At 39.1% G+C, this 25,938-nt stretch overlaps 1 protein-coding gene across 17 annotated transcripts in view; it reads left to right on the top strand.

Annotated features, from left to right (window-relative positions):
• The window catches only part of ptprsa (protein tyrosine phosphatase receptor type Sa), a 168,860-nt gene that overhangs the window by 83,998 nt on the left and 58,924 nt on the right, over window positions 1-25,938 (top strand). For all 17 annotated transcript variants that reach the window (XM_068652274.1, XM_068652276.1, XM_068652278.1 and 14 more), the window contains 3 exons: window positions 2,264-2,405; window positions 14,618-14,806; window positions 24,830-24,940. In XM_068652274.1, coding sequence (XP_068508375.1) covers window positions 2,264-2,405; window positions 14,618-14,806; window positions 24,830-24,940 — 442 coding nt within the window. The remainder of the gene's footprint in view (window positions 1-2,263; window positions 2,406-14,617; window positions 14,807-24,829; window positions 24,941-25,938) is intronic.

The raw sequence follows: 25,938 nt of genomic DNA, 5'->3' as shown, positions 1-25,938 counted from the left end.
TCACTATCCCAGGGTAACAAGACAGAGTTCACAACGCACATACAAGTAAACAACACAGGAAAAATAAAACAAGAAGATGAACAATAAGAGTGATAGCACGCTAGCCGCTCCCGATCCACAGCAGAGTCCGGAAAGATGACAGTCAACCAGGCCACTGTGAACACGAGCACACAGCAGGCACGCACTGTCCGGTTCGTGGATCTTATCAGGCGAACGCAACCCATCTTGTCGTCCCGCGAACGAACGTACGCCAGTAGAATGGAAGGCACGGCTGGGCGAGGTGGGGTGGCCGCAAGCCTGGCCCGATGTCTCCGCGCTGGCCCCTCTCCCGCTGCCTCGCAGACCCGCTGCCGACGCATCCCAACAATGCTCCAGGACGGAGCAGTCCGAGCTCACGACGCAGTCCAACCGGGGGAGGAAGAGCAGGCCAGTCCGGCGTCGCTCCATGACGAAGCAGTCCGAGCGCCCTTAATCTCTCCGCACCAAAGTCCAGAACGCCATAAAACCCACTTCCGCCGATGTTGAGCAGAACATGCCCGCCGCACTAGTAGCACGACGTATCACACGAGACGAACATACACAAAACTGCCGGACAAACACTCAGTAAACACTCACAAAACACCGAACGGGACAGAGAGTGGCCGCTGCGTGTGCACGCGCCGCCATCTTGCTCTAATTTCTTTATGCTTAGAGACTGCATTTGATAACTCAATAACTCAATAAACAATTCACTTTAAAGGTAAATATCAGCATTTCATGTTTCTTCTCACCACGGGGTCAAATCTCAATCCATATCAGTAATTAGTCCACACCACTTTGTCTTTCCTTGTAAGAGATTTCCACGTTCACCACAAGATCATCACCCATTCGTGCCACGCAAGTCCTGGTCTTTTGTCCTCTCTACACTTGAAGGACTGATGTCACGCTTGCAAAATAAACCCCTCGTGCCTTGCAACCTAACCCGCAACCTGATCCAATCTTTCTGGATGGACTCACTAAAACTTTTGATTGATGCTCAGTGTCTTTTAATTGAAAAGTTGCATCATTAACAACTGCAGTGCACAGAGACAGGCGTACAAATTCTGCGGCATCAAGGGAATCACATAGGAGAGAGCTTAAAAAGCAAGAAATAACAACATAATCGGGGGAGACTCCGTTTTTTAGTAGAGGACAAAATGAAAAGTTGTGCTCTCCTGCTTTGCTGCATGTTAAGTGGGAAACAAAGCCAAGGGCATAATGGAGCCTGCGAAAACGGACACTTCTCTTACTGCTTTTAGCTTGCAATAAAAGATACATATATATATATATATATATATATATATATATATATATATATATATATATATATATATATATATATAAAACGTTCAAAAATATTTGAAGGATTTTTGATTTATTTTTTGTAGTTTCTAGCCTCAAGAGAGATGCTTTGATATTGATCGTGATGCTCCGCTCTGCAGTGTTTTTGCCTAATTAGCTGCACATCCCTGGGATGTGCACCAATGGAGCAGCAGGCTGCTCAAGACACTTATTTAAATCTTAAAGTTTAGCTTCAACCAAAAGATCTCCTCCGCAGGAAGCCCTCTCTCTTTGCTTCAATGTTAACCCGCCCTTGGAAAAATAGCCTGGGTTTGCTGTCAGATGGACTTTCTGAATGACCATCTCAACTTGGCAGCCATTACAGCTTGAAAATATTTTAATTAAAAAATGCTGCTTGCATAGTAAGTTAAGAATACTTAGGGATTTAAGAGCTTCCTTATATACAACAGTGGTTCCGAACCACTGGTCTCACAGGCCTTACTACTGGACCGTGAGCAGAGCTGAGCTGGGCTATTAATGCAACATGCATTAAAGTTTAGTAATACAAAACCTATTCCATTGTGTAATCTTTTTGGTTAACAAATTAATTCAACTTTTCACATTTCAGAAAAGTCCAGCAGTATTTGGGCAGCGGCATATTTATTTGAAGTGTTCACTTTCTGTTTTAAAAAAACATCAACATCCATTGCCACCAAAATGAATCATAACGAGGAGCACCATTGACATCAGTTGCCGCCAACTATGTTTTTTTTTTTTATGGTGATGGGTGCATAAAATCAAAAAAGTCATCTAGGGCATATAAAGATATGACCTCCTTGGCTACTGTTTAATACAGAACTGCCCTAACTCATTCAAACAGGCACCCTTTCAAATTATAGTGTTTTTTCTTTGAATTCCAAATCACACACTTGTCAAACAATGATTCTTGACTTTGGACCAACAGAACATTGAATTCGACGAGGGTGCCGGCGCCGTGCTCCGAATTCAGCCTCTACGTGCACCACGTGACGAGAACATCTATGAATGTGTGGCTGAGAACAGCGAGGGCGAGATCACAGTCAATGCCAAGCTGTCGATCATTCGAGGTGAGTCCTGCAGAATGAAAGAGTGTGAAAACTCCATAATAAATAACAAAATGGACTTCAGTGAGCTCTCGCAGTGTTGTTATGATGATATCTTACCTTGATAATTTTTATAGTGCGTTTGCCACATATGGAGTGAACGTTTTATTTATCTACATCACATATTGAACTATTCTAAATGTGACCAGACTTTACGATTATTTAAGCGTTTTTACTTCAGGTGTTAAGTAGAACTCACAATCTGACTTTCATTTTGCAACTAGTGTACAGTACTGCATTAAATGATTGTAAGATCATCAATATACGAGAAGAAGCTATTTAAATTACCTGACGGCTGGAAATCTCTTGTCTTGCTCATCAAGCCTACGAAATTGCTAAAATATTATATCGTCCCATGTAAAGCTGGCAGTGTCCAGTTAGTTTTTTCAATAACAAAATGTTTTTGATTTATAATGCAAGAGGAGCAACAATAATCAAACATATTTAGTGTCAGAAGGCTGGAGCTATCGAATATTTTGGTGAAAATTCTATGGAATAATTGAGTATTCCAATAAAAATAAATATTTTTGCTTGGTAAAAGAACAAATGTGAATACAAAACACATTTCCACTCGATAATTAATGAGCCTTACCTTAAGACTATTAATCATTGTTCCAGTTCTGAGACAATAATCCACAGTCAATTCATGGAACTGTTTGACCACAAATGCAAGTGTTTGTGAGCAGAAAGATGTTGATAGACACGAAAATCTGATTATCAGGTACCGGAAATCTGAGATTTGCTTTACTGGATGCCTCCTATAGGTGTTAGTGTCTTTTTATGTTTTACCATATGTTCTAAGAGGAAGACATCACATGGCCACACACTATTTTCTTCTCACACACACACACACACACACACACACACACACGCACACACACACACACACACACACACACACACACACACACACACACACACACACGCACACATGCACACGCACACGCACACACACACGCACACGCACACGCACACACACACACACACACGCACTACATCCTATCTGTTCTCTCCTGCTGCCATCTGCCATGGACTGGATGAAGCGGAGCTATAGTTGGCTCACAATGTACATGGTAGAACCCTGCTGGCTGTCGGAGGCTTGCCCAGCACGCTCAAAAAAATATATTTTTTTTAATTGGGTACTGTTCTGAGTAGCTAGAATGGTGCAAATACTTTAGGGTTACTGTCTTTGAAAGGGCATGGATCTTCATATTTTTGACAGTCTGTGTATTTTATGTCATACACATGAAGTCATGTAAAGGTCACAACCAGGGATAGTATTTTAATTATCCTGGACAACCATAGCAACAATATCTTGCTAGAAATATTCAAACGCGTCTACTCATGTGTTTTTGTATGTACTGTTTCTGTGGAAGTAAGCATGGGGTAAATGTAGGGCAATCCACAGGAGCATGAGAAAAACATGGAGTGAGTGAAATCATCTTGACAAAGTTTCTTCCAGATTTTAGAGGACAGCATCCATCCTGCTCAAGCAAGAGTAAGCACAGAAGGAAAGAATCTTGTTGAGTGTGTGCTTGTTTCCTTTATTTTCCATCTAGAAAGGGATCTACTGTCCATCTCAGTATGGGACTTACAAACAGCTCATTTTACCCCTGCCTGTTTCACTTGTCAGTTCATTTGTCTAAATTATTTTATTTTGGTTTAGCATTTAAAAAAAAAAACAAATCACAACTCATCAATATAAAACAAATATGTAGGAAATTCCAAGGATTGCAGTATATATTTTATACATTATTTTCAAGTAGTGTTACACATAAAAACACTGGGAAAAAAAACATCAGTTGTGAAAGATGGATAACTTAAAATACATTATTAAGAAAGCTGTTGAAATGATGAATGAAATGGGGCGTCTTAGGAAGCGATGCTGAAGAAAGCGGTAAAGACATTTTGGCAGCAATGAGACAAAGGCGAAAAGATGTGGAAGTGGAGCAAATCAGATGAGCAATATAGAGGAAAATAAAATGAGGACTTGGATGGAGATGAAGGAGGACAAAAGAGGCAATGTGGAATAGGTGAGCAGGGGAAAAAATAATATTGGCTCTTGGAACAGGAGCAAAGTGGATGGGCAAGCCACATGGGACACATCGACATTAAAGGGAGCAACCGTATTCTGGGATGTCAAGATGGCTGGTTTGGCTGGGTATTTGTAGGCACTGGACTGTGCACATAAATATAAAGTTTGTATGGTCATAGCATAGTAAAAAGTGTGGTACACAACCTTGCCTTAGTTGGTTTAGCAGGAGACATTGAGTGAATACAAAATCTGAGTGTAATATTCTGTCAGACACTCCAGTTATTCATAAAAACATGTTTCAGTGCTTTAAGAGTTTTGACAGATCTTAACTGTAATACTGTATATAATTTAGAAATTATATAAGTATAGCATCCATACAGTATGTATACACATTCTTGACAAATCAAAGTTCTTGTTTTTTTTATATCTATACATATACTGCATATTCTAAAGCAGAGGTGTCAAACTCAAGGCCCGGGGACCAGTTGCGGCCCGCCACATCATTTTACGTGGCCCGCGAGACAAATTTTGCATCGACTTTGTATCATTACTAAAATTACAAATTGTCTTCACTTTTTAAAAAAATAGACATTGCTTGCTGTTTTTATTATCATTTGTCTTTTTAAAATATTTGAACAGTTTTTATTACTCTCTGATTTCAAAACTAATTATTTATCAGTTTCTTTGTAGCCTATAGTGAATACAGAAGACGTTGACAATCATAATGGCCCTCCGAGGGAAACTATGACTACGGTGCGGCCCGCAAGAAAAATGAGTTTGACACCCCTGCTCCAAAAGGACTAGTGGCACTTGAGTTTCAATGACCCATTTTTCTATTCAGCAAGGGCAAGTTTGACTATCTTTGACTGAGATGCTGTCATGGCTATCCCAAAATATTCCGACCCCTTTTTTTTGGCCCCCAATACCATACCGATATCACACCGTTTGAGTCAAAAAATATATAGGAGCATTTTATTCTTGAAATTCTAAAAAACAGCAGAGCTTATGTAAAATCATTTTTTATCATTAATCCATCACTTGTAAAGTATTTGTAGTAACATATTAAACACGTCTTTGGTTTATTTTAAAAAAAAATCTCTCCCCCCCCCCACATGCACGCATGTCAGGAGTATAGGAAACCTTTCTACTTGAGAGCTCCCGCTGTTTGGAGGAATGAGAGTTTTTAGCTTTGTGTACTTGTCTTCGACTGCTGGACCCTGTAGCATTGCGATTAGAACTGTATGAATGAATTTTGCCACAAACCTTCTCAAGGACCAGAAGTTACGATTAAAAGAGGTTTTCATTGTACTTACTTTTTTCCTGTATTGCAAGAGTAGTGGAATATAGTATGCAGGCGCTCAAGTGAGGCATACACTTGGTTTACCACTCCCAACCAGGTGGAACCAATAAAACCCGTTCGGTCTCTCATCAGCATCTCTCTAAAGTCTTTCCAAAGCTTTTTCTCTCAGCATGCCAAGTCCCAAGCCTGGTTTTTATCCACCCCACTGATTCCTTAAATATATTTTTAGTCTCGCTCTTCCTTCTTCATAGGGTAATTTCCCATCGGGTGGAGTAGAAACAGGTAAAATATATTTCTCTCAGTATACTGTATACTAATTTTTACTTTTTGAGACTGACAATGTGGGAAGTGGATTTTGGTAGTGCTGGTAAACAAATATCTCTTTTTGTTGAAACAATAATCCACCATCTAAAAGTCTTTATTTTGCCACTCTTTGTGTTGGATTCTGTTCATTATTTTTGAAGTTATTGACAACCTATTTATTTTGTATTTTTACTCAATTGCTTTGAAAACACACTGTCAGTCTTCTTTATGTGGCCTGCCATTGGCTGGCAACCAGTTCAGAGTGTACCCCACCTACCACTGGGATAGGAGATCATTATTTATTTAACTGGAATTATTACAAAAAATAATATCACATAAAAAGTGGTATGTACTTCCTTGAATAATTATTAATTATGTATCATCACTTTAGTATTATACGGAGTAATCCTCTTTGGTTCTTCCTCATACTTTGTTCCTTGTACATTAAGCCAGAATAGCATGTATTTGTTGTCGTAGACTGGAAGCTTAGAAAATGTTATGGCTACTTCTGCAGATGAGAATTGATGGCACCCAAATTATTTGATCCTTGGAAACTGTATTGCTGTAGTCATATGTAATTTGAAGCTAACATTGGAGATATAAGATGAGTAGAAAAAAGACAGGCGACGGATGGAGTTAATGAAAAGCCCGGACCGATGGAGAAAGATAAGTGAAGTGAGCCTCTAACTCAAGGTGGATGACTTCTGAGCTTTTGTCATCAATTTTATATATTTCCTGCTCAAGCAGAGTAACCCCCATGACCCCGTACATCTAACCAGAGTCAATGTAAGACCCCTGTGGTCGAGGGAGGTAAGAGAGGTAGAAAGAGAATGATGAAGAGCAGGGGAGAGAGTGAGTTGTACAAGAAGCAATACAGGTTTTCAGATTGATTTGTCATTGGCTGGAAAGTCCCAATATGTGAGTCATTTGTCTGGGGACTGACCTGAGGGGGAAGTGTTTTAGACGTGGTTTTGAGATTATTGCTAAATGGTTTGATTGTTTTGGGCAGCTCACTTGTGAAAGGCTATTTTTAATGTTTCCTCCCAGCACAGTAAGGAATTCCACTTGAAAAGGTCCTTTCTCTAACTTGATAAATGCCATGAAAAAAGATCTTGCCACGCTTTTCAATGGCTGCCATGTCAATTTTTACATCGGTGATTCTTTTTGTTAATTATGCTTGGCAATTAAATGAACAAAACGAGCTAAAATTTTCAGCCCATGTTCACCATAATGTGTTGAAACCTAATCAATATTTTTACCTTACCTGAGCAAAAAAGTGAGTTGAGAAAGAAAGGTGGTTTGTGATGATTAGAATCGGTGCAAGTGATGACCTCTGAGTGGCCCATCTCATGCATAAAGAAAAGATGGGGTAACTATCTTCTCTTCTACATATAAATGATCTACAAGCCCAGATGACTGAAGTTGTTCTCCACAGAGGTTGTGATGTAGACCCTCTGGGTACAACTGATTGAACTGAAGGCCGAATGTAATGTCACTGCTAATATTCAGCCTGCGCATTTTATGAATCTCATTTCTTGAATGCAAAAATATAGTACAGTAAGATACAATACAATACAATAAGTTAAATACTCAATTACAAGAAACTGGTGTTTAAAAACTATGTATGGTACCAATATTTAGAGCACAGGTGTCAAACTCCAGGCCCAGAGGCCAGATACGGCCCGCCGCATCATTTTATGTGGCCCGCGAAGACAAATTGTGCATCAAATTCGTGTCATTACTAGAATTGCAAATTGTCTTCACTTTTAATATGTTTTTTTGTTAAATATTTGACCAGTTTGTACTCGTCTGATTTGAAAACGAGTTGTCAGTTTGTTTTGTAGCTTCTATTGTATATAATATGAGGTGCTCATACATTTACTTGGGTTGACAGTCATTATGGCCCTCCGAAAGAAGCTATGACTACAATGCGGCCCGCGAAAAAAAATTGTTTGACACCCCTGATTTAGAGAATTTTAAAAAATGGCAGGAATCTCGGAAGGCTCGACAGTGCTAAAAGCTTTGATTCATAGAACAGTGACTTTTGGAAGTTGTTTGGCGACACCTCCCATTGTTATTAGAATGCTCAAGCTTCTCTTATATCACTCACCAATCTGCCGAATGCAGAGTGCAGAAGGAATTATTCTTTGTCCTCTTTTCTAGTGAACTAGCTTATAAATATTCAATACACATTCTCTTGTTTTAACCTTTCTAAGTGGTGTATTTACCTAGCAGTCTAACCACTGTCACCGTGTTGAAAGCTGTAATCCTCTTTCAACCTTTTTTGCCACATATACATGTCACCTCCAAATTGCATGTTAACATTAAGCAATTACCTGGAAGCCATTTGAGTAGTCCTCTGCTCATTTCTAACCACATTCATTCAATCGTGTTGATCTCTTCATCAAGACAACTTTCCAATCATATCATTAGTCGCATAATTGCGTGAGTTTGAATGCTCCCTAGGACAATGACCTACGAGCATAGTCTCGCACATCCATCTATTGCCAAATCCTTTTCCAATTATGGAAATAGGACATGGTCTCCTCTTGATGTTCTGTTGTATAAGATGAGATGAACCATGCAATGCAGATAAACACATCAAATCAAACGAAAAGGTGTTTACACAGCACCTTTTGTTCATAGAAATTTAATCTAATTTGCAAACAACAACAAAAATAAAATAAAACAAAACAGCAATAGGACAGTTTGAAGAAAAAAAATGACTCCGACACCCACACAGAGACACCCCCATCTACACTCATACACATCATTCCTTCAGCACACCCACAACCCTTGTAAGGTTAAGCGGTTCAGAAAATGAATGGACAGACGGGCGATAGAGCGGGTAGATGGATGGATGGATGGATGGATGGATGGATGGATGGATGGATGGATGGATGGATGGATGGATGGATGGACGGACGGACGGACGGACGGACGGACGGACGGACGGACGGACGGACGGACTGATGGACTGATGGACTGATGGACTGATGGATTGGCAGATGGATGGATGGATGGATGGATGGATGGATGGATGGATGGATGGATGGATGGATGGACGGACGGACGGACGGACGGACGGACGGACGGACGGACGGACGGGCGGACGGACGGACGGACTGATGGACTGATGGACTGATGGACTGATGGATTGGCAGATGGATGGATGGATGGATGGATGGATGGATGGATGGATGGATGGATGGATGGATGGATGGATGGATGGATGGATGGATGGATGACTAATGATTTTAATTTAAACTCACAAAAATTTGCTTTATAAGCAAATTGTCAGAGCAATTTCCATTATTTTTTAGATACAAGTAGAAAATATGGTCCATTACCAGCATCATGTTTTACTTTAGGTAAATGGTGTGTATCAGTTCTTAATTATGGCCTAAACTTCCACTATTAAAATTCAAAATCAATGAAGGCCTTTAGATTTTAGAAAGGCTTGTGGACTAGCATAATCACACCTACTGTGTGGAGCACTGACACATGATTCACTCACTCCCGCCCTCCTGAAGCTCACACTCAAACCACCCACCACTAAACCAGACCTGACTGGTTGACGTTTCTCTTCGGTGAAGCACTTCCTGTAATGGCCCTGGCCTCATCTACTGTCCCCCTGGAGTGTGCATGTCTTGGCCCAGTCGCCTCAGGAACCTGACAAGATAGATAAGGAAAGACAGAGAGATGTTTAAAAAAAAAAAAAAAGAAAAACAAACATTTCCCTTTTTTTTTTTTTTTTTAACATTTAACGTAGTCTTTACCTTCCCCTCATCAGGCATTTGTGATTTATCATTGGTCCTGCTCACATGTATGCAAGACATAATAATAATAATAATAATAATAATAATAATAATAATAATAATAATAATAATAATAATAATAAAGTTGTCATAATTTACTTTTAATTTACTTTTAATCTTTGGCTATGATATATGACAAAACTTTGGCCATTGGTTACTACCTGTAGTGGAGGCTGACATTTGTTTTTTCACACCCTACCAAGCACTTGGCTGCAACACCTATCTCTTTTTTGCCTATTTGAAGCTGGCCTTGGAGGTGGTACATCTGTTTGAAAGATGCCGATTTGTGGATTGGTTTAATGTTTTTTTGTTTCATTTTCGTTCTCACTCCTTTATCAATTCTCGACCATGTTTACAATGCTTGCTTACTAATATGTATTTGTACGTAGTTGAGCTATGCGCAGAGATCAACAAAGCTGATGGATTTTATTACAAAAAGTTTACCAGAGCAATAGGTTACAATGTAACTCTGGTCCATACATGGTTTGAAAGCTGGGTGTATCTTTTTTGTACCTAGAGGTACAGTAAATGATATCCATTTGATGTCAAGAATGCCAATGCAACATATCCCTCTCACAATGGTGCAAAATGTGGAAAGGTGGAGGGTGAGCTGTATAACAACCATAATTCAACTGAGATGTGTATCTCGAGAGGGTGAGCCACGATGGGGCCAGAATCGCTATGATTAGATTCCCTCTGTGCTGCTATTCTATGTCCCTGAGATCTCTTTGTGCCTCTTTCCCCTCATCATATTTTGTATCTCTCAAAAGCAATTCAACAGGGATAGCAATAGAGAATTGGGGGACTGCAATTCCAAATGCTTTGATGTGTGAGTACAAACATTGTAAAATAAACATTTGTCGCTATAGCTGTATCACAAAATAACTGTCAAAACACATTGCTAAAAGCTGCTAAAATCTCTCTCTTGCTTACATTCTCTGTGTCAATCTCCTAGCCGTCCGTCCCTTTGCAATATTGATGCTTATATCTGCTCATAACCTGTGTCTCCATGCTGTGGCACTGGGTAATCAGTTAACCTGATTATGCCTCTGATGGAATTAAATCATTTCAGTAAGTGAAAATAATAATATGAGTAATAGGTGTGGGGGATGGTGGTGCTCCCCATAGCATTTTCTGCAGTGGCCACAAATCAAGTTTTGCTTGCCCACCATCGTATGATATCTGGAATGGATCAGAGGTATCAACATTAAAGCCGTCAATCTTTACATCTAATAAATGCATTCAGACATGCATGTTATTTTTGGCTAGCGTTTTTACCTTGGGGCTGTACTATGAATGTCTTTTTTGCCCAGCCTCTTCCATAGTCCAGTTATTTGTCTGCTGTATTGTAATATCAAAGTTTTGTTAGAGAAAAATCCACTTCTGCTTAATGTCGACTTAGTTATTGAAGTTACAATGTTGTTGCCATGTTGGCTGAATGTTCATATTTTACAGACAACACCGAATGTTGATGTTACTTGAAAACCCCTAAAAATCATTCTGATCGTTGCAGTCATACTAACATTTAAGTTTTGTTTGAGAATATTTGACTTTGGCGCAACTACTACTTTTTCGGTACCAGTGATCCACAGAGACGAGGATTAGTCCGGAAAGTTAAGTGAGTGTAAAGGACAGACCTTTTAAGCAGGCCACATGATAGCATGCTGACTGCAACAGCAGGCATGAATCTGCAGATTATCTGCACCGGCTCAACAATCCAGAGGCTGATTAAAGGCTTTGCACCTGTCACTTGTGTAATAATATTAAATGTTAAATCAAAATTATAGACAGTTATAAAAGTAAAACGAAAGGTAAGTGAAGTTGAAAACTGTTGCTTGACCTTAGCATTTACCATCTGCCAATACAGACGTGCATTCATACTCGTATGGGATTCTGTATGCTTCTGCTGGGATGCCTGTTTTGCAATGAAAGAACCTGAACAATGTGTTTCAAAACCTGCTGCATAATTAAACGTATAAGCTCAGCAGGTGGACGCCCTGCGACCTGGAGTCTAATGATTATTGGCCTAAGTGGTAAAGGCCGTTCTTGGTAAAATAAACAATGCCTTGTCATTGATGGATAGTGCACTTCCATTGATTCTATTTGCCCTGTAAAGATCTGTCATCACAAAAAGTGCACATCAAAGAAGAAATGCAATTACAAGACTTATGGTGGAGCGCGCCTTTGGGAATAGGTAGGATAGCATCAATGTGTGTTATTGGCTTCTCCTTCCCTTCACAGTCAGGCCGGATAACAGAAGTAGCACTCCTTCGATGAGTGATCTGTTTATTTTTGCATGGCCGCCTTTATTGACAGAGCCTGTGAGCTTGAGGAAAGATGCTATCTGACAATTCCTGGGGATGCAACAACAAGCATTCAGGAAAAGCAGCCCGAAGTGCATCAAGTCAGAGCAGCTGTAAGGATATTAAATTATATATAAGATTCTTCTGGTTTACTGCTGTTTTGGGAGACTTGTTTGCTCACCTTTTCATGTCCAAAGCTGAAACAAATTCCCTCTGTCACGTGACTGATTTTATTCGTGTCAAATCCACTTCTTCAGTGAATGTTTCCAACATTCTAACTGTGGGTTGTCCTGACTCCAATTTATAGTTTTCATATCTTGTAGGTTGACGACTGAAAGCGCAGATAGGCCTCATATACAGCCAGTATATCATACGGTAGACACAGGGAAAAGCCCAGACCGTGATGTAATCCTTCTCTGACAGACAGACAGACTTGGCTAGAAGGTAATGAAAGTGCCGCACCATTATGGCACGTTTAACATAGATCATTGATGACATACAGAAGAGGGATTTTGTGAGAACATATTGCACTCTCGTGTCCTGAAGTTTCAGAAGGTAAATGTAGTTTGCAATCGCTTTCTAAGCTTCAGGGTGACTCGATATAAAAAGATTATACAGCGGTGATCATTAATAATCGATGGAAAGGATACAGCAGTAGAGCCGAAAATTGTGTAAATGCCTGTATGTCTTTGAACTCAGCAGTGAAATATTCATCATGCTCTGCTGATGCCAGCTTTAGTTGAAGGTAACCAAATGTCTGTTGTTGTAGAAGATTCTACCGTATTTTCCACACTATAAGGCGCACCGGATTATAAGGCGCCCCTTCAATGAATGGCCCATTTTAAAACTTTGTCCATATATAAAGCGCACTGGATTATAAGGCGCACCTTCATTGAATGGCCTATTTTAAAACTTTGTCCATATATAAGTCCATATATTTGGACACGCCTGCTGTAGTGGCTCAATATTGGTCAATATATAAGGCGCACCGGATTATAAATCGGCTTTTGAGAAAATTGGAGGTTTTTAGGTGCGCCTTGTAGTGCGGAAAATACGGTACTTTTTTACGTTTGAAAAGACTCTCACAAGTCAATAACCAAGTGCTCCAGTCATAGTGCATTTTGTGTGTGTTTATTGTTCAAATGTTATGTTTGCATTTATTGATTATGGTAATAACAGATATTAGACTTAATCGTTCCTTTCTGTTGATTATCAACCAACATTAACCAAAAGCATCTCTTTTTAAGCAACAAATATAAAAGTTCTCATTTTCTGTGCATACCAAACTGACATCAACGCCCCTTTTACATTGCAGTCAAAAATAGTGGGCTCTAAACATTACTAGTAGGCACTGATCTTGGCACTTTTAGTTCCAAAAGCTGCTTGACAGTCTAGTTTTAAGAATAGAAGAATGACAATATTGTCATGATACACTGTAAATGCTTACATGTATATTCACGAAACTTGTCTTTGTTTAACTCATCACTGTAGTGAACACACAGTTATTGGCACACAGTGGAACAGGGGACTAATGTAACACTCAGGGAGCAATTCAGGCTATCATTGTCTTGCTCAAGGACATCACAGTCATGAGTCTGGGTAATGTCAGGGGTGGGTGGTACATGGCCTTAGCCTGGGGGTTCCACCGCGTCTGGCGGTGATCTTGCCACTTGCCCTACTGTTTACCTAGTGCTTCAGCTGTGACTCCACTTACTGTCCCTCGTTACCCCCAATTCAGTAGTTCCTGGTTGCCGATACTACCATGATATACGCAATGTTGACATTAGGTCACTGGCTCTTTAAATGGCCAGTGATCTATGTAGCACTGGCCAATTTCTTAGTCATTCTCAGAGTTGTGATGTGGCCTTGAGCTTCTGATGCATATTGCGGCTCAAGGCACTACACCCTGCAGCTCTCATAATCTAAGAATGAGTCACTACTTTGGTTTCAGTCAGGGTAAAGGTCAGGCGTTTTGACCCAAGGGACTAATTGTCCCAGCGTGACAGCAAAAGGAGGACAATGACTATGGAGAACACTACACTCCCTCATCCATTAAAAGTGAAGTAATTGCTCAATCATGCATGATTATCAGCTGTGGGGATCCAAGATTGAAAGAAATAATCCTCCCTTGTGCAATGGCTCTTGAATGTGATGAATGAGGCAAGAGAGCTCGTACAAAAACACAAGTCTTGTACCTTTCATGTCCAATTGAAAACCGAAGTATGGAATGCTAGTAAGTTAAAGGGTTTTGCATTTATTTATCTTTCACATAATTTGAATTGGAATTAATTCACTGTCTACAAGTTCTAAAATGTTTTGACTGTTTTGCAATGCTCTGTATATATGTGATGATGATGATGATGATGATGATGATGATGATGATGATGATGATGATGATGCTCATTTTCCTTATACAGAGGATCTACTCCCTCCTGGCTTTCCTAACATTGACATGGGCCCTCAGCTGAAAGTAGTGGAGCGCACTCGGACAGCAACGATGCTCTGCGCCGCCAGTGGAGACCCTGACCCAGAAATCACCTGGTATAAAGACTTTCTGCCCATTGACCCCAGTGCAAGTGATGGGAGAATCAAACAGCTACGCTCAGGTAAGGAAAGGCTAATAAGCGTGTTGATGTTATTTTTTTCTATTCCCAACATACTCTTTTGTTTTTTTTTTGCTTTTAAAGTTGGTATAACAATAGCCTGAATTGTTATGAAATGCTTCCAAAATACTTTTGGTGATGCCTGCAAGGTATTAAACAGACTTTGAGTGTAGCTCCGAAGAATACATTTGGATCACAGTATGTCAAGGAATGAAAAAGGTCAAAAAATTAATACTACCCTGGCATAGTCAGTGAAGTCGCATTAAAGCTGTAGTGGCACAACACAGTTGTGGATATGTTTGTGTCTTGTTCCCCATTGATTAAACCACACTGAGAGGCCCACTAAAGCAAAGTCTAATTATATAGCTAATTAAGTGCAGACTCTGAAGTGGCCCAGGGCAACAAGGGGTAGATATTTTTGGTCGATAATTTGTCACCATTGGAAAAATCCAATGACTCTTATTTGATCTCTTACTGCAAATGTAAATCAGTGCGGACTCCACTAAATTGTCTCACGATTGAGTTCATGTCCCATTTGTGCCTCCCGTGTGGTATACTCCAAATAATTGATAAACCATCTTGTTATTTATCCCTATCCATATATAAGAAATGGACAACTACCAAACATGTTTTTCCTTATTATAATTAGCGTATTTTTATTCTTGACTTCTATTTGTCATTTTTCAACCCAGATTCCTTTGTAGTAGTTTGTGAATATAAACGTCGGTGAATCAGGGAATCAATTAATGTGTAAAGGTGTAGTGTAGCTGCAAAGATGACTTTTATAATTACTATAATCTACAGCACTGGTTTAACCCTGAGAAGACCCAGAAATATCTGTGCACATTTTTTTTTGTCCACACCACCTTCTGCACATGAGTAAATTGAAGTTCTGTATCTATTCATTGTTTCTCACCACCCTATTTACCATTAGATAAATCAATTGCATTGGCATCAATTACCTCCTATGAAACATACCTATAGAAGTAATAATAATCCATAAGCAGGTTTTTATGATTTCAAATTGTGCAGTGTGTAGTAGGGATGTGTTCTCATTAGCTCTAATCAAAGCCTTTGAGGAGTTACTGCAAGTCTTGGTAAGTATAACCATTGAATAGATAGATTTCAGTATGTTTTGTAAATGAAGTATATTTTACTATTCATCTATTTTTACAATATTATTTCACTGATGGAATTACTTATAACGTCGGTTGGATATGAAATACTAACTGTATGGGTACACATGCCTATGGACATTATAATGTTATTTGTGTTTGTTAAGAAGAACTTTAAATTGATGTCAATCGATGCTGGTTTACTTGACTATCATTAACACGGTGTCAGCGATTTTGACAGCTTTCTAATCTAACTTCTCTGTCATCATTCTTTTGATTCTCCTTCAATAGCATTTGTTTGTCCTGTCTAATTGAAGGATGCTTTTCTTTTTCTCTGTGTACTTTGTCTGTAATTGTGTGTAAAAGAAACTAAGAGACATCACAATGAATACACATTGCAAAGTATTCACCACATTCAATCAATCTAACATCAAAATATATGGTAACTGAAACTGATTATTAAAAGACACCAAAATTAGTATGATCAAAATAATAAAAAATAAAAAGTCATGACAATTATTCAGTTGAATAACACTCTCAACCCTTAAATAAGTAAAATGTTTGAAATCACAACAAAACCCAAGTTGAAACGTCAACATTGTAATTCTTAAGTGGCACTTACCTACAACCTTACCCTAAAATCAACTATGTTGTTCTTCCTCTTTCCTCTATTTACTTTCATCTTGCTTTGTGATTTACAGAAACCTTTGGTAAGTGTTCATCTAAGTCATGCAAGCCCACCCACTTTCCTTCAAGCAGATGGCATTTTTAAGCTCCTGTCCAGATTGCATGCATCCCTTACTCTACCTTCTATCTTAACCCTTTTCCTCCACTGTTCAGTTATTTCCACCACCGTCACCTTTGAACCTTATAGTACCTTATAATGTCAAGCTTGTTTCAAGGCATATTGATCTAGGTCAATTTATTATATACATAGTACTCCATCTTGAGGAAAGTAACGTCAGGTTAACATACAGAAAAGCTTTGGCTGATTTACTTGTGCTGATCACATGGGTCAAAATTTAGCCAACCTAGCGTTTTGTTGCAATATAAGAATATAATTACACGTGAGAATTGCTTGCAATCACAACTACATGAAGGTAGCTTTTCATGGTAAAATGAGCAATAAGTACAACCTGGGAAAATGTTTTCTCACAAAAAATAGTGATTTTTTATTCTTTCCAAATTATTTTTATAGTATCTTTACATCATGCTAAAAATGAAGTTATTAATAACACTGCTATACTTTTTATAGAAGAGCTTGCACAATATAGGTATCAGAACTGCCTCTAAAGGGGTGTTATCTGTTTACTTGTTTGCTCCAGGCAAGCCTTCAAGCCTTTGAAGGTAACTCCAAATTTCACTTTGTCATAGTAAAAATAAAGTATTCAGGTCAAGATAAGTCAGCCTGTGGATATGTTATTTGGTTGTGCAATACCCCATTTGAAAAAGTCACAGAAAACAAGAAGACAAACTTACTAATAAATTGACAGACCAATTTAAATGTACAAAGACAGTTTTACCCCTCCCCCCCCCCCCCCCCCCCCCACACACACACACACACACACACACAAAAATGGTCCAGATCACGCTACACTGCCAGGCCAGTGATATTTTTGTGTGTTACCCGCAAGGAGTTCCTCCAGAGTTATGGAGGGAGCTTGACATTTCCTACTGAGTGAGCTTTAGCTGCAAACATCTTGTTTTCACTGGCCTTATCAGGTTAAATGCCCTGAAGGTTGGGAAGGCCCGAGTTTTTGTTATTTTTTTCGAATGGAAACTCTCAGCCCCATATGCTAGAATCCTATATTACTTTTGGATTAAGCTAAAAAATCTGCAAGATCCATATTATTTACTGCTCTTTTACGTTTCCAGTACATCTGAGGGGACGATCTGATCTTATCCAGATACACTATGAACAGTCAACTCAAGTCAAACAAGTTTAACAAATCAGACAATCCATCTTTCTTGTATGCAGATGGACATTTCAGGCCAGATTGCACCTAGGATAGGGCCTTGAATTATATTTCTAATATATTTAGAGGGCTGTTTAGCAAACATCTGGAGTGATCAGCGGAGTAAATAATGCCACAGCTGATAAGTCAGTCGCTTGTTGAGGTGTATTTAGGTCATTGTCAATGTAAGCTGATCAACCTCTTACGGACCAAAGCTTCAAAAGGTCTGTCTGTCTGTCTGTCTGTGTCTGTCTGTGTCTCTCTCTCTCTCTCTGTGTCTCTCTCTCTCTGTCTCTCTCTGTCTCTCTCTCTCTCATTGTCTCTCTGTCTCTATACGCATTTTTTAAACCAAAACAGAAAAGATGCCTTTGATAATTCCCTAGCATATCTATTGATCTCTGTTGTTTCTAAATGAAGTACCTTTATCTTATCGAACCTGTTTATTTTCACCAATCCCCATCCCCTTTTGTCACAAGTTTGAATAGGCCTATGTGCGATTGTCATCCCTTTTACAAACTTGCTTTCTTACCCATAACCTTACCCCAACCTTTTCCTAACAGTACCCTTCACCTCATCCAAACTTTAACTAGTAACACCCTTAACTTCCCAACTAAGAATTCATATTCTTTGAATTAAAATAACTCAACCGCTTCTTGCAACCTCTAATGAAATGCTAACACCATAACAATATAACCTCCTTGGGGCCCTAATGTCCATTGTCTTGTGATTAACCTTATGTGGCTTCTAAACAGGATGTTAAAATCATTTTCATGATGCCACTTTTTACTCTGTTTTGCCTGTTTGTTGCAATGACTTCCGTATGATTGTGTATACATACAGTACATATTGGTGTGTGCAGTGAGCCCCTGTTTATCGTGAGGCGTAGAGTCACCTATCCATTATAGGATTTTTTTTTCTTCTTATGTTTTTTTCCTCCCACATGCAAATTAAAGTTATTCAAAGACACAACCTTATGAAAACATAATTCATTTCCTTCGTGCCTGTTCTGACTCTTGCTCACACAGTTCTCCAAATAAGAGTGCTAAGTTCTTCTTGTTCTGAAATACAATGCATCTCTTCTAGTAGACCTTGGTGCTGCTTGGCATATTTCGACACAGCATGGTAATACACTGACTGAAATAGCCCAACTCTACATGTAGACTTTGCTATAAAATAATAACCAATAAAAACAATCGCCACGAAATCTGCAATAGAGATCAACGGGGGAACACTGTTTACAGTATATACTGTATATATACATACAAATACATCACAAAACAGGCAGACCTTAGACTTAAACTCAATAATTGGCTCTTATCTGCTGGTATCACATACAATCCAAATGTAGTGAAGAATCCACCCCCTGTGCTTTCTTCTTGGCATAGACCAACTCAACAGATCAGCGGCTCCCAACCTTTTTTGCACCACGGACCGATTACATGTCAGACAATATTTTCATGGACTGGCCTTTATGTAAATATATAAATAAATAATAAATTTACAATAAAAAACATAAAAATATAACTCACCATTAAGTATCTGCTCCATAGCTTTGCGAGCTCGACTGAGGAAACATGTTACGTGACCGAGACGAGCGTCTTGACCTGAATTAATTGATCGTCGAGAAAAAAAAAAAAGTTTTTTTTTTCTGTGCGGCCCGGTACCAAAAGACCCACGGCCAGGTGGTTCGGGACCTCTCCAACAGATGACAAACTTATAGTGTCGTAAGTTGTCCAACTAAAGCAAATGGAAGAGAGTGAAATTGAAAAAGGCACAATTCCTAAACAGAGATAAGTTGAAAGGGCAAAAGATGGGGAAATAGTTCGAGTCAATTTTTTTTTTCAAAAACAGTTGGATAACAATGTTGCTATGGGCAGAAGAACAGTTTAATGTAGTGCATGCCAGAGTGAGAGGGTTTGAGTTAATCTCTGTCCCCAACAATTCATGGCTCTGCCTTCAAGGGATGCATTTTACATCCAAGCAACAACTCACAGCTACATTTTAAAAAGCCCACCAGTGAGTGAATAGATAAGCTGGGTATTTTATTGTCCCTAATGGGATATTTGGCCTGCAGTCAAGCTTGTAACACAATAGACTTACAATAAACATTGAATAGGCAAGGACACTGCGTAAGAGAAACAAAACAATGGGAAAAAGCAAGAGACAAAATGACCGAGCAGGAGTGTTGAAGCTGTTGATGAAGTGTCTATCTATAACACTTTAGGGGTTTTACGATTTGTGGAAATAAAAAAAAAAAAAAAAAAAAAAGCTAACAACTTCAAGGTGTTTGATTTAGCATGTGGTTCCCAGAAGGTACAGTTTGAACTAGATCATTGCAGACTGCATTATCACCTCAGCAGGTTTGTAATATAGATACCCAGGATATTATGGAGACACCACTAACAGGTTTACAGACCTCCCACTCAAGGTCATTTGGCTGGGAAACGGCTTATGACACGGGAGCAGACTATGCTGGCGTAAGGTCATGCCCTAGCAATGTCTTATCACCCTTGCTTGCAGCCAGTACTAAATAAATGCCAAGCCCTGCCGATGATGCATTGAGTTTTTGCTCTTAATATGGACCGTACAGTCAAGAGAGAAATAAAAAAGTGGAGGACCTCTGCTATAAAATCCCCTTGTGATACCAGCAGTGGGAGAGATTATTTTTTTATTTGTATAAAAATATGCTCTTCCTAAAGCCTTATAAGGGTTATAATCCAGTTCCAGTGATCCACTCCCAAAGCCAAATATAACTCTACAACTAACCTATAACTAAATCTATGTTGTGTCTTCATTTTTGTGTCTCCTCCAGAGGGTACCCCGATTCGAGGTAAGATGTTTAACCATCACAGTGAAACAATATAAATATAACCTTAAATATCTTAATCCTAAGTATAACAAGACCTCTCACAACACCATCCCTAAGACTAAATAGGGTGATAATTCTGTTGGTGCCCCATTAAAAAAAGAATAATATTACTGTGTGATCTATGTTTTCTGATGTCTGTGTTAAACATACCCATTTCACCCGTGTTCTTCCATCTCCGTCTGTGTCTTCCGTGCATTTTATATACGTATATATATTGTCAGGAAAAAATATGAAATAATGTAACTTTTTTTTTTTTTTTTTGGGTGGTTGTTGGACTGGTTATGTTAAGGTGGGGAAATGGGCTTGGAGGTCGTCTTAGTCCGAGCTAATGAATACTGTAAGGCTGTAAGCTTGCAAGCTTTGTGACCTCTTTTTTCCCCATCTTCTCTGCTTTGATATCCTTCTCATCCTTCTGGTCTCCGCTAGAGCCGAGAGACACTCATGTAATGTTAATAAGCAAGTTGCATTACAGAAATTTGCATTTATTCCCTCCTGTCTGTGACAGAGCTTCTTACAAAGATGAACCTAGCGATGCCCCTGGGGGGGTTATGGCTGCTGTTTAAAAACTAAGCTGTACCTACTATTTTTTTTTCTTACGTACAGCATAGGAATTAAAGTACAAAATAGAATGACAGTGTAAATTTGTGTTTGTGAGAATAATTTTACATGAATTTATTTTCCAGCAGATTTCTACTGTGATTCAATGTGTTAATTGCAGTTTTTTTGTTTCGTTCCCCAGGTAAGTATGTCATGTGCCTTTTATGAAGGTATATTGATGGGTCATAGCAATCTGACCATTTGAATGAGAACCACATTCTGTACATTTATGATAGCCCTCAATTTTCACATCATCGAAAATATTTTCATCTTGAGGTTGTCGTTAGTTTGCAGTATACAAGTGCATTGCACCATAAAGAGGGCACTTTCTATTGTTTTGGGTACCTCGCCAGATAGGCACAAACAATGGCATCACACATTGGCCTCACACTGGTTTGGCCACAATGCAGCGACCTTGGGCTGGTGGCAGAGCGTATCTGAGTGACAACAAGAATGCCCACTGTAGAGTGACCTGCAGGTCCTGCTGCCATGTGGTTACATGAGTATCTTCAAACAAATTTCAAACAGAAATCGGAGTCTTTCTGACATTTGTGCAGGTAACCATTTGCCTTATAAGCTGCATTGCTGGACAGTTCAAGTATTCAGTGAACGTCACTCTTATCTTTGAGGAATGTGAACTAAACAGAGCAGCGGAAATAGGCTCCAAGCCCATGTCATGAGATTGAGCAGTACAAGCTTATCTTTTACTCTTCTTTCCAAAATATGTTTGCAATATCCAGATGGAAACACAGGTGTATGTTTACTGATATGTAATATTTTGCTTTCATATATCCATCTTTGTGACAAAACTGCTGTGTTTGAAAGGTATCAGTGCTTGTCCCCTTGAATCCGGCTGGTTTTCAATCAAATTTGTGTTGTGATGCAGTGAGTAATGTTTGCGTGAGAAGCTTTAGAGGAAACAGAGAGAATAAAATGCCTCTGGCAAGCCTGACTGGCCTCAGAGCAAGAATTAGGGAGTGAGACTGGGCCAGTTATTTTGTTGATTGCCTACAGAAATCAATCAAGGCTTGCTGGAGCAAACTAATTGAATTACACAAGTGGGTCTGGCAAAGGGGGGTACAATTGGCAAAGCTGCTGAAAAATAATGACAGGGTGGGCAGACCACAACTTGGGGCACTTTACACAATTAATCACTCATGTCTCAACACATCCTACTCCTATTTTTCTTCTCTTGTCTATTTTTCTATTTTTGTCCTCTTTTTTCATTGTTTTTGTCTAATTTAGTAATTTACTCACTTCACATACATGTATACATATACATATACATGTGTGTATTATTATTATTATTATTATTATTATTATTATTATTATTATTATTATTATTATTATTATTATTATTATTATTATGCAGGCATTCAATTGCTTTGAATGTATCTTAAATTCGGGCATACAATTTGCAATCTAGTTTAACTTCTACCATTAAACATGCAAACTCATTTACATCAAGTAAAATTTCCAATGACCACTGTACAGTTTGCAATTGTGCACTGAATGAACAGCAAGATAAGATGGCATGGTGGTGCATTAGCTACAGTATGCACAAAGTTAGATATGACGACATTGCGACAGCTGCAAATAAATATGATGGATTTTATGGTTGTTTGCCAAGTACCCACAAATAAGAAACTCTAATCTAATCTACAGTTGTTGTTTTTTTCTTAATAGAGCAATCATATATCAAATATAGCTGTGCTTGCTGCAGCGATACAGAAAGGTACGTAGGACTGTTAAGATTGGATATCCGTGGTCCCTTGACAATGGAAACAAATATCTTTTATTTATATGGTGCTTTTACAACTGCTGCACCGTTAACAAAGCGCAGGACACAAAAAAAATATTTGTACAATCACAACCCTAACCCTAATTTACCTATTCCTGCCACTTGTTGGAAAACAAGAAAGATATGAACACTGTCACCAAAAATGCAACCCGGCATTTTATTCACCTCTTTCTACTCAAGTAGTCCTCAGTGGACTGACCTTTGATAATACATACCTGTTGTGCTGAGTACTTGAGCCCGAATAGAGAATGCTCTAGAACCTGGTGTTAAGAGAGTCAGTCATAAAGAGCCACACTGAAAACAAAGGAAAAACCATGTCAGTCACTTTGGAGTATTTTGGGTTTTAGGCTGTAGACATCAGAGATTTCATTGTGTTTTGTTATAGGCAGCTGCCATATTGTCTTGGATAAGTCCAAACTGTTGGGCATATGCTGTACCTAGAGTTGTGCCCATGTAACAATATGCATCAAAGGGTGTGCTCGGCCTTGCTGAAGGTCAACACTCAGTGCCATTGTGGATTTGAAGGAAAGGCGAACCTCACAGACAGTATATCACAATGTATGTGGTGGTGGCCGCTACATTGACGCTTCTTGGATCAACACTAATGAGCTACGTTGCAGCATTTGTCAGGGAAGCCTGGGCTGCAATCTGTTTGCTGAACCAGCCAGAAGCACTAATGATATCATCAGGACATACCGTCAACTGTGCTCTAATAAAGTTCAAGTCCCAATGATCATCGTCACACACACATCTGGGTGTGGTGAAATTTGTCCTCTGCATTTAACTCATCCCCATGTGATTTTGATCCATCCCCTGGGGTAGAGGGGAGCAGTGAGCAGCAGCGGTGCCACACTTGGGAATCATTTGGTGATCTAACCCCCCAATTCCAACCCTTAATGCTGAGTGCCAAGCAGGGAGGCAATGGGTATATATACAGTAAAACCTACAAAACAAACTGACAAACAACTTGTTTTCAAATCATATGAGTAAAAACTGGTCAAATATTTAAAAAAGAAAAGATATTAAAAGTGAAGACAATTTCCAATTCTAGTAATGACGCACAAATTTGATGCACAATTTGTCTTCGCGGGCCATATAAAATGATGTGACGGGCCGTATCGGATGTTACACTACCTAAGATGAGGGAATTTCTGTGAATTACAAGTTAGTGCAATCACCCATGGGTTACATATTGAAGACAATCAACCCTGCTGTTGTTTAAAGTGCAACTCCCTTTGTCTCCCTTTCCGAGTGTTTCGCAAAATGTTGTGTTTAATCCCGTTTAGTTTACACTACCATCCCTGTCCCTTTGCCCAATAGCTTTCTTTACATTTGCATTATTACTTTGTCCTTTTACTTTGTCACATCCAACGGCTACCAACAAATTTGGTGTGACTGATTCAGCCCGCTGTTTTATTTATTAAATTTGTTCCCTTTTTATCTGTATATAGCGGATGCTGGAGGGGAACGCGGTTTGTCATGGTGAACCGCATTAGCACTGCACAGAGAAGAACATTTCGATGTAATAAGCCGGAGTATTCCAAGATGCCCCGTGTTTAGAGACCTTTCTGACATCATGCACCCATCCTTGAAAAAAATAAACTAATCAGATCCTCCTTCCTTTTTTTCTTTTTCTGTCTGTCTCTTCCTTTCATTCTGGTATTTTTTGCTGGACACTGTTATTTCCAGGTGCTTTGCAGATCGAGAGGAGCGAGGAGACAGACCAAGGAAAGTACGAGTGTGTGGCATCTAATTTGGAAGGCGTCCGCTACTCGTCCCCAGCTAACCTTTATGTGCGAGGTAGGGAGAACACGTGTTAGACCAAAAAAAGTAAAATATGTGCACAATCCTCTTTTAGTGTCATTTCTGTTGATCTTAACTTTTATCCAAGTAGTATAAATATTTTAGCACTGATTTGCCTGCTCGATGTGTAATTGAATGTGAACTATACAAGCCGATTGCGAAATATTCATTTGACCAACTGATGTTCTCCTGTATTATGATGTAACGCTTCATTTTGTGTCTTCCAACGCCATGCCCAACTCGCTTGGAAGGATTTGCGTAGCACAAGAAGCCGTATGTCCTTGCTTTATCGGTTGCAAGACACATTTTAACTGTAATTTTGCACCGATGCAAATGTATCCAACATGTGGAAGTTGCTTAGGTTTTTTGTTATTTTCAGGTAATGGAGCAAAACGGTAAGTCTGGATTTTGATTGAAAAGAGATTAGTCGCAACCAATCAAAATCTGAAAAGTAAATGATGGTTTTAACACAGTGAGCAACACTGCTGTTATTTTCCGGGGCATAACTGTACTATAAAATTCTTAGGTTCTGCTATGTATATAATCTTAACATGGTCATACATCCAGTAGTCCTTTTGGTCAGTAAAGCTATGGAAAAGAAGGACACAGGCAGTATAGACAACCCCCCTACCACTAATGTAAAAAGACAATGACTCCCTGTTTAGCGAGGTTTAATAAATTGAAGCAGATGCACTAACACCATGTATAATTTATATGGCACATATTAAATAAAGATGCCTCGGTGTCTACTCAGTTTGTTCCTTCTGCTGTGTACCAAATAACTTTGTTCCCAATAAATAATTCACTAGTCTGACATTAGAAATTGGGTCAGGGATGTTATTTGTACTTACTGTTGCTATTGTATCACAATAGGCAAAAAAATGGTGAAGTGAGGTATTCATTCATACACCGTAATTGCTCATGGTATTGATGACAAATTACAGTCAAGAGCAATACTTGAAGTCTTGCATAACAATAATGGGAACACTTGGTAC

This window comes from Syngnathus scovelli, chromosome 10 (genome assembly GCF_024217435.2).
Source record: "Syngnathus scovelli strain Florida chromosome 10, RoL_Ssco_1.2, whole genome shotgun sequence".
Taxonomy (NCBI): Eukaryota; Metazoa; Chordata; class Actinopteri; order Syngnathiformes; family Syngnathidae; genus Syngnathus; species Syngnathus scovelli.
This window is presented reverse-complemented; position numbering and strand designations above follow the sequence as displayed.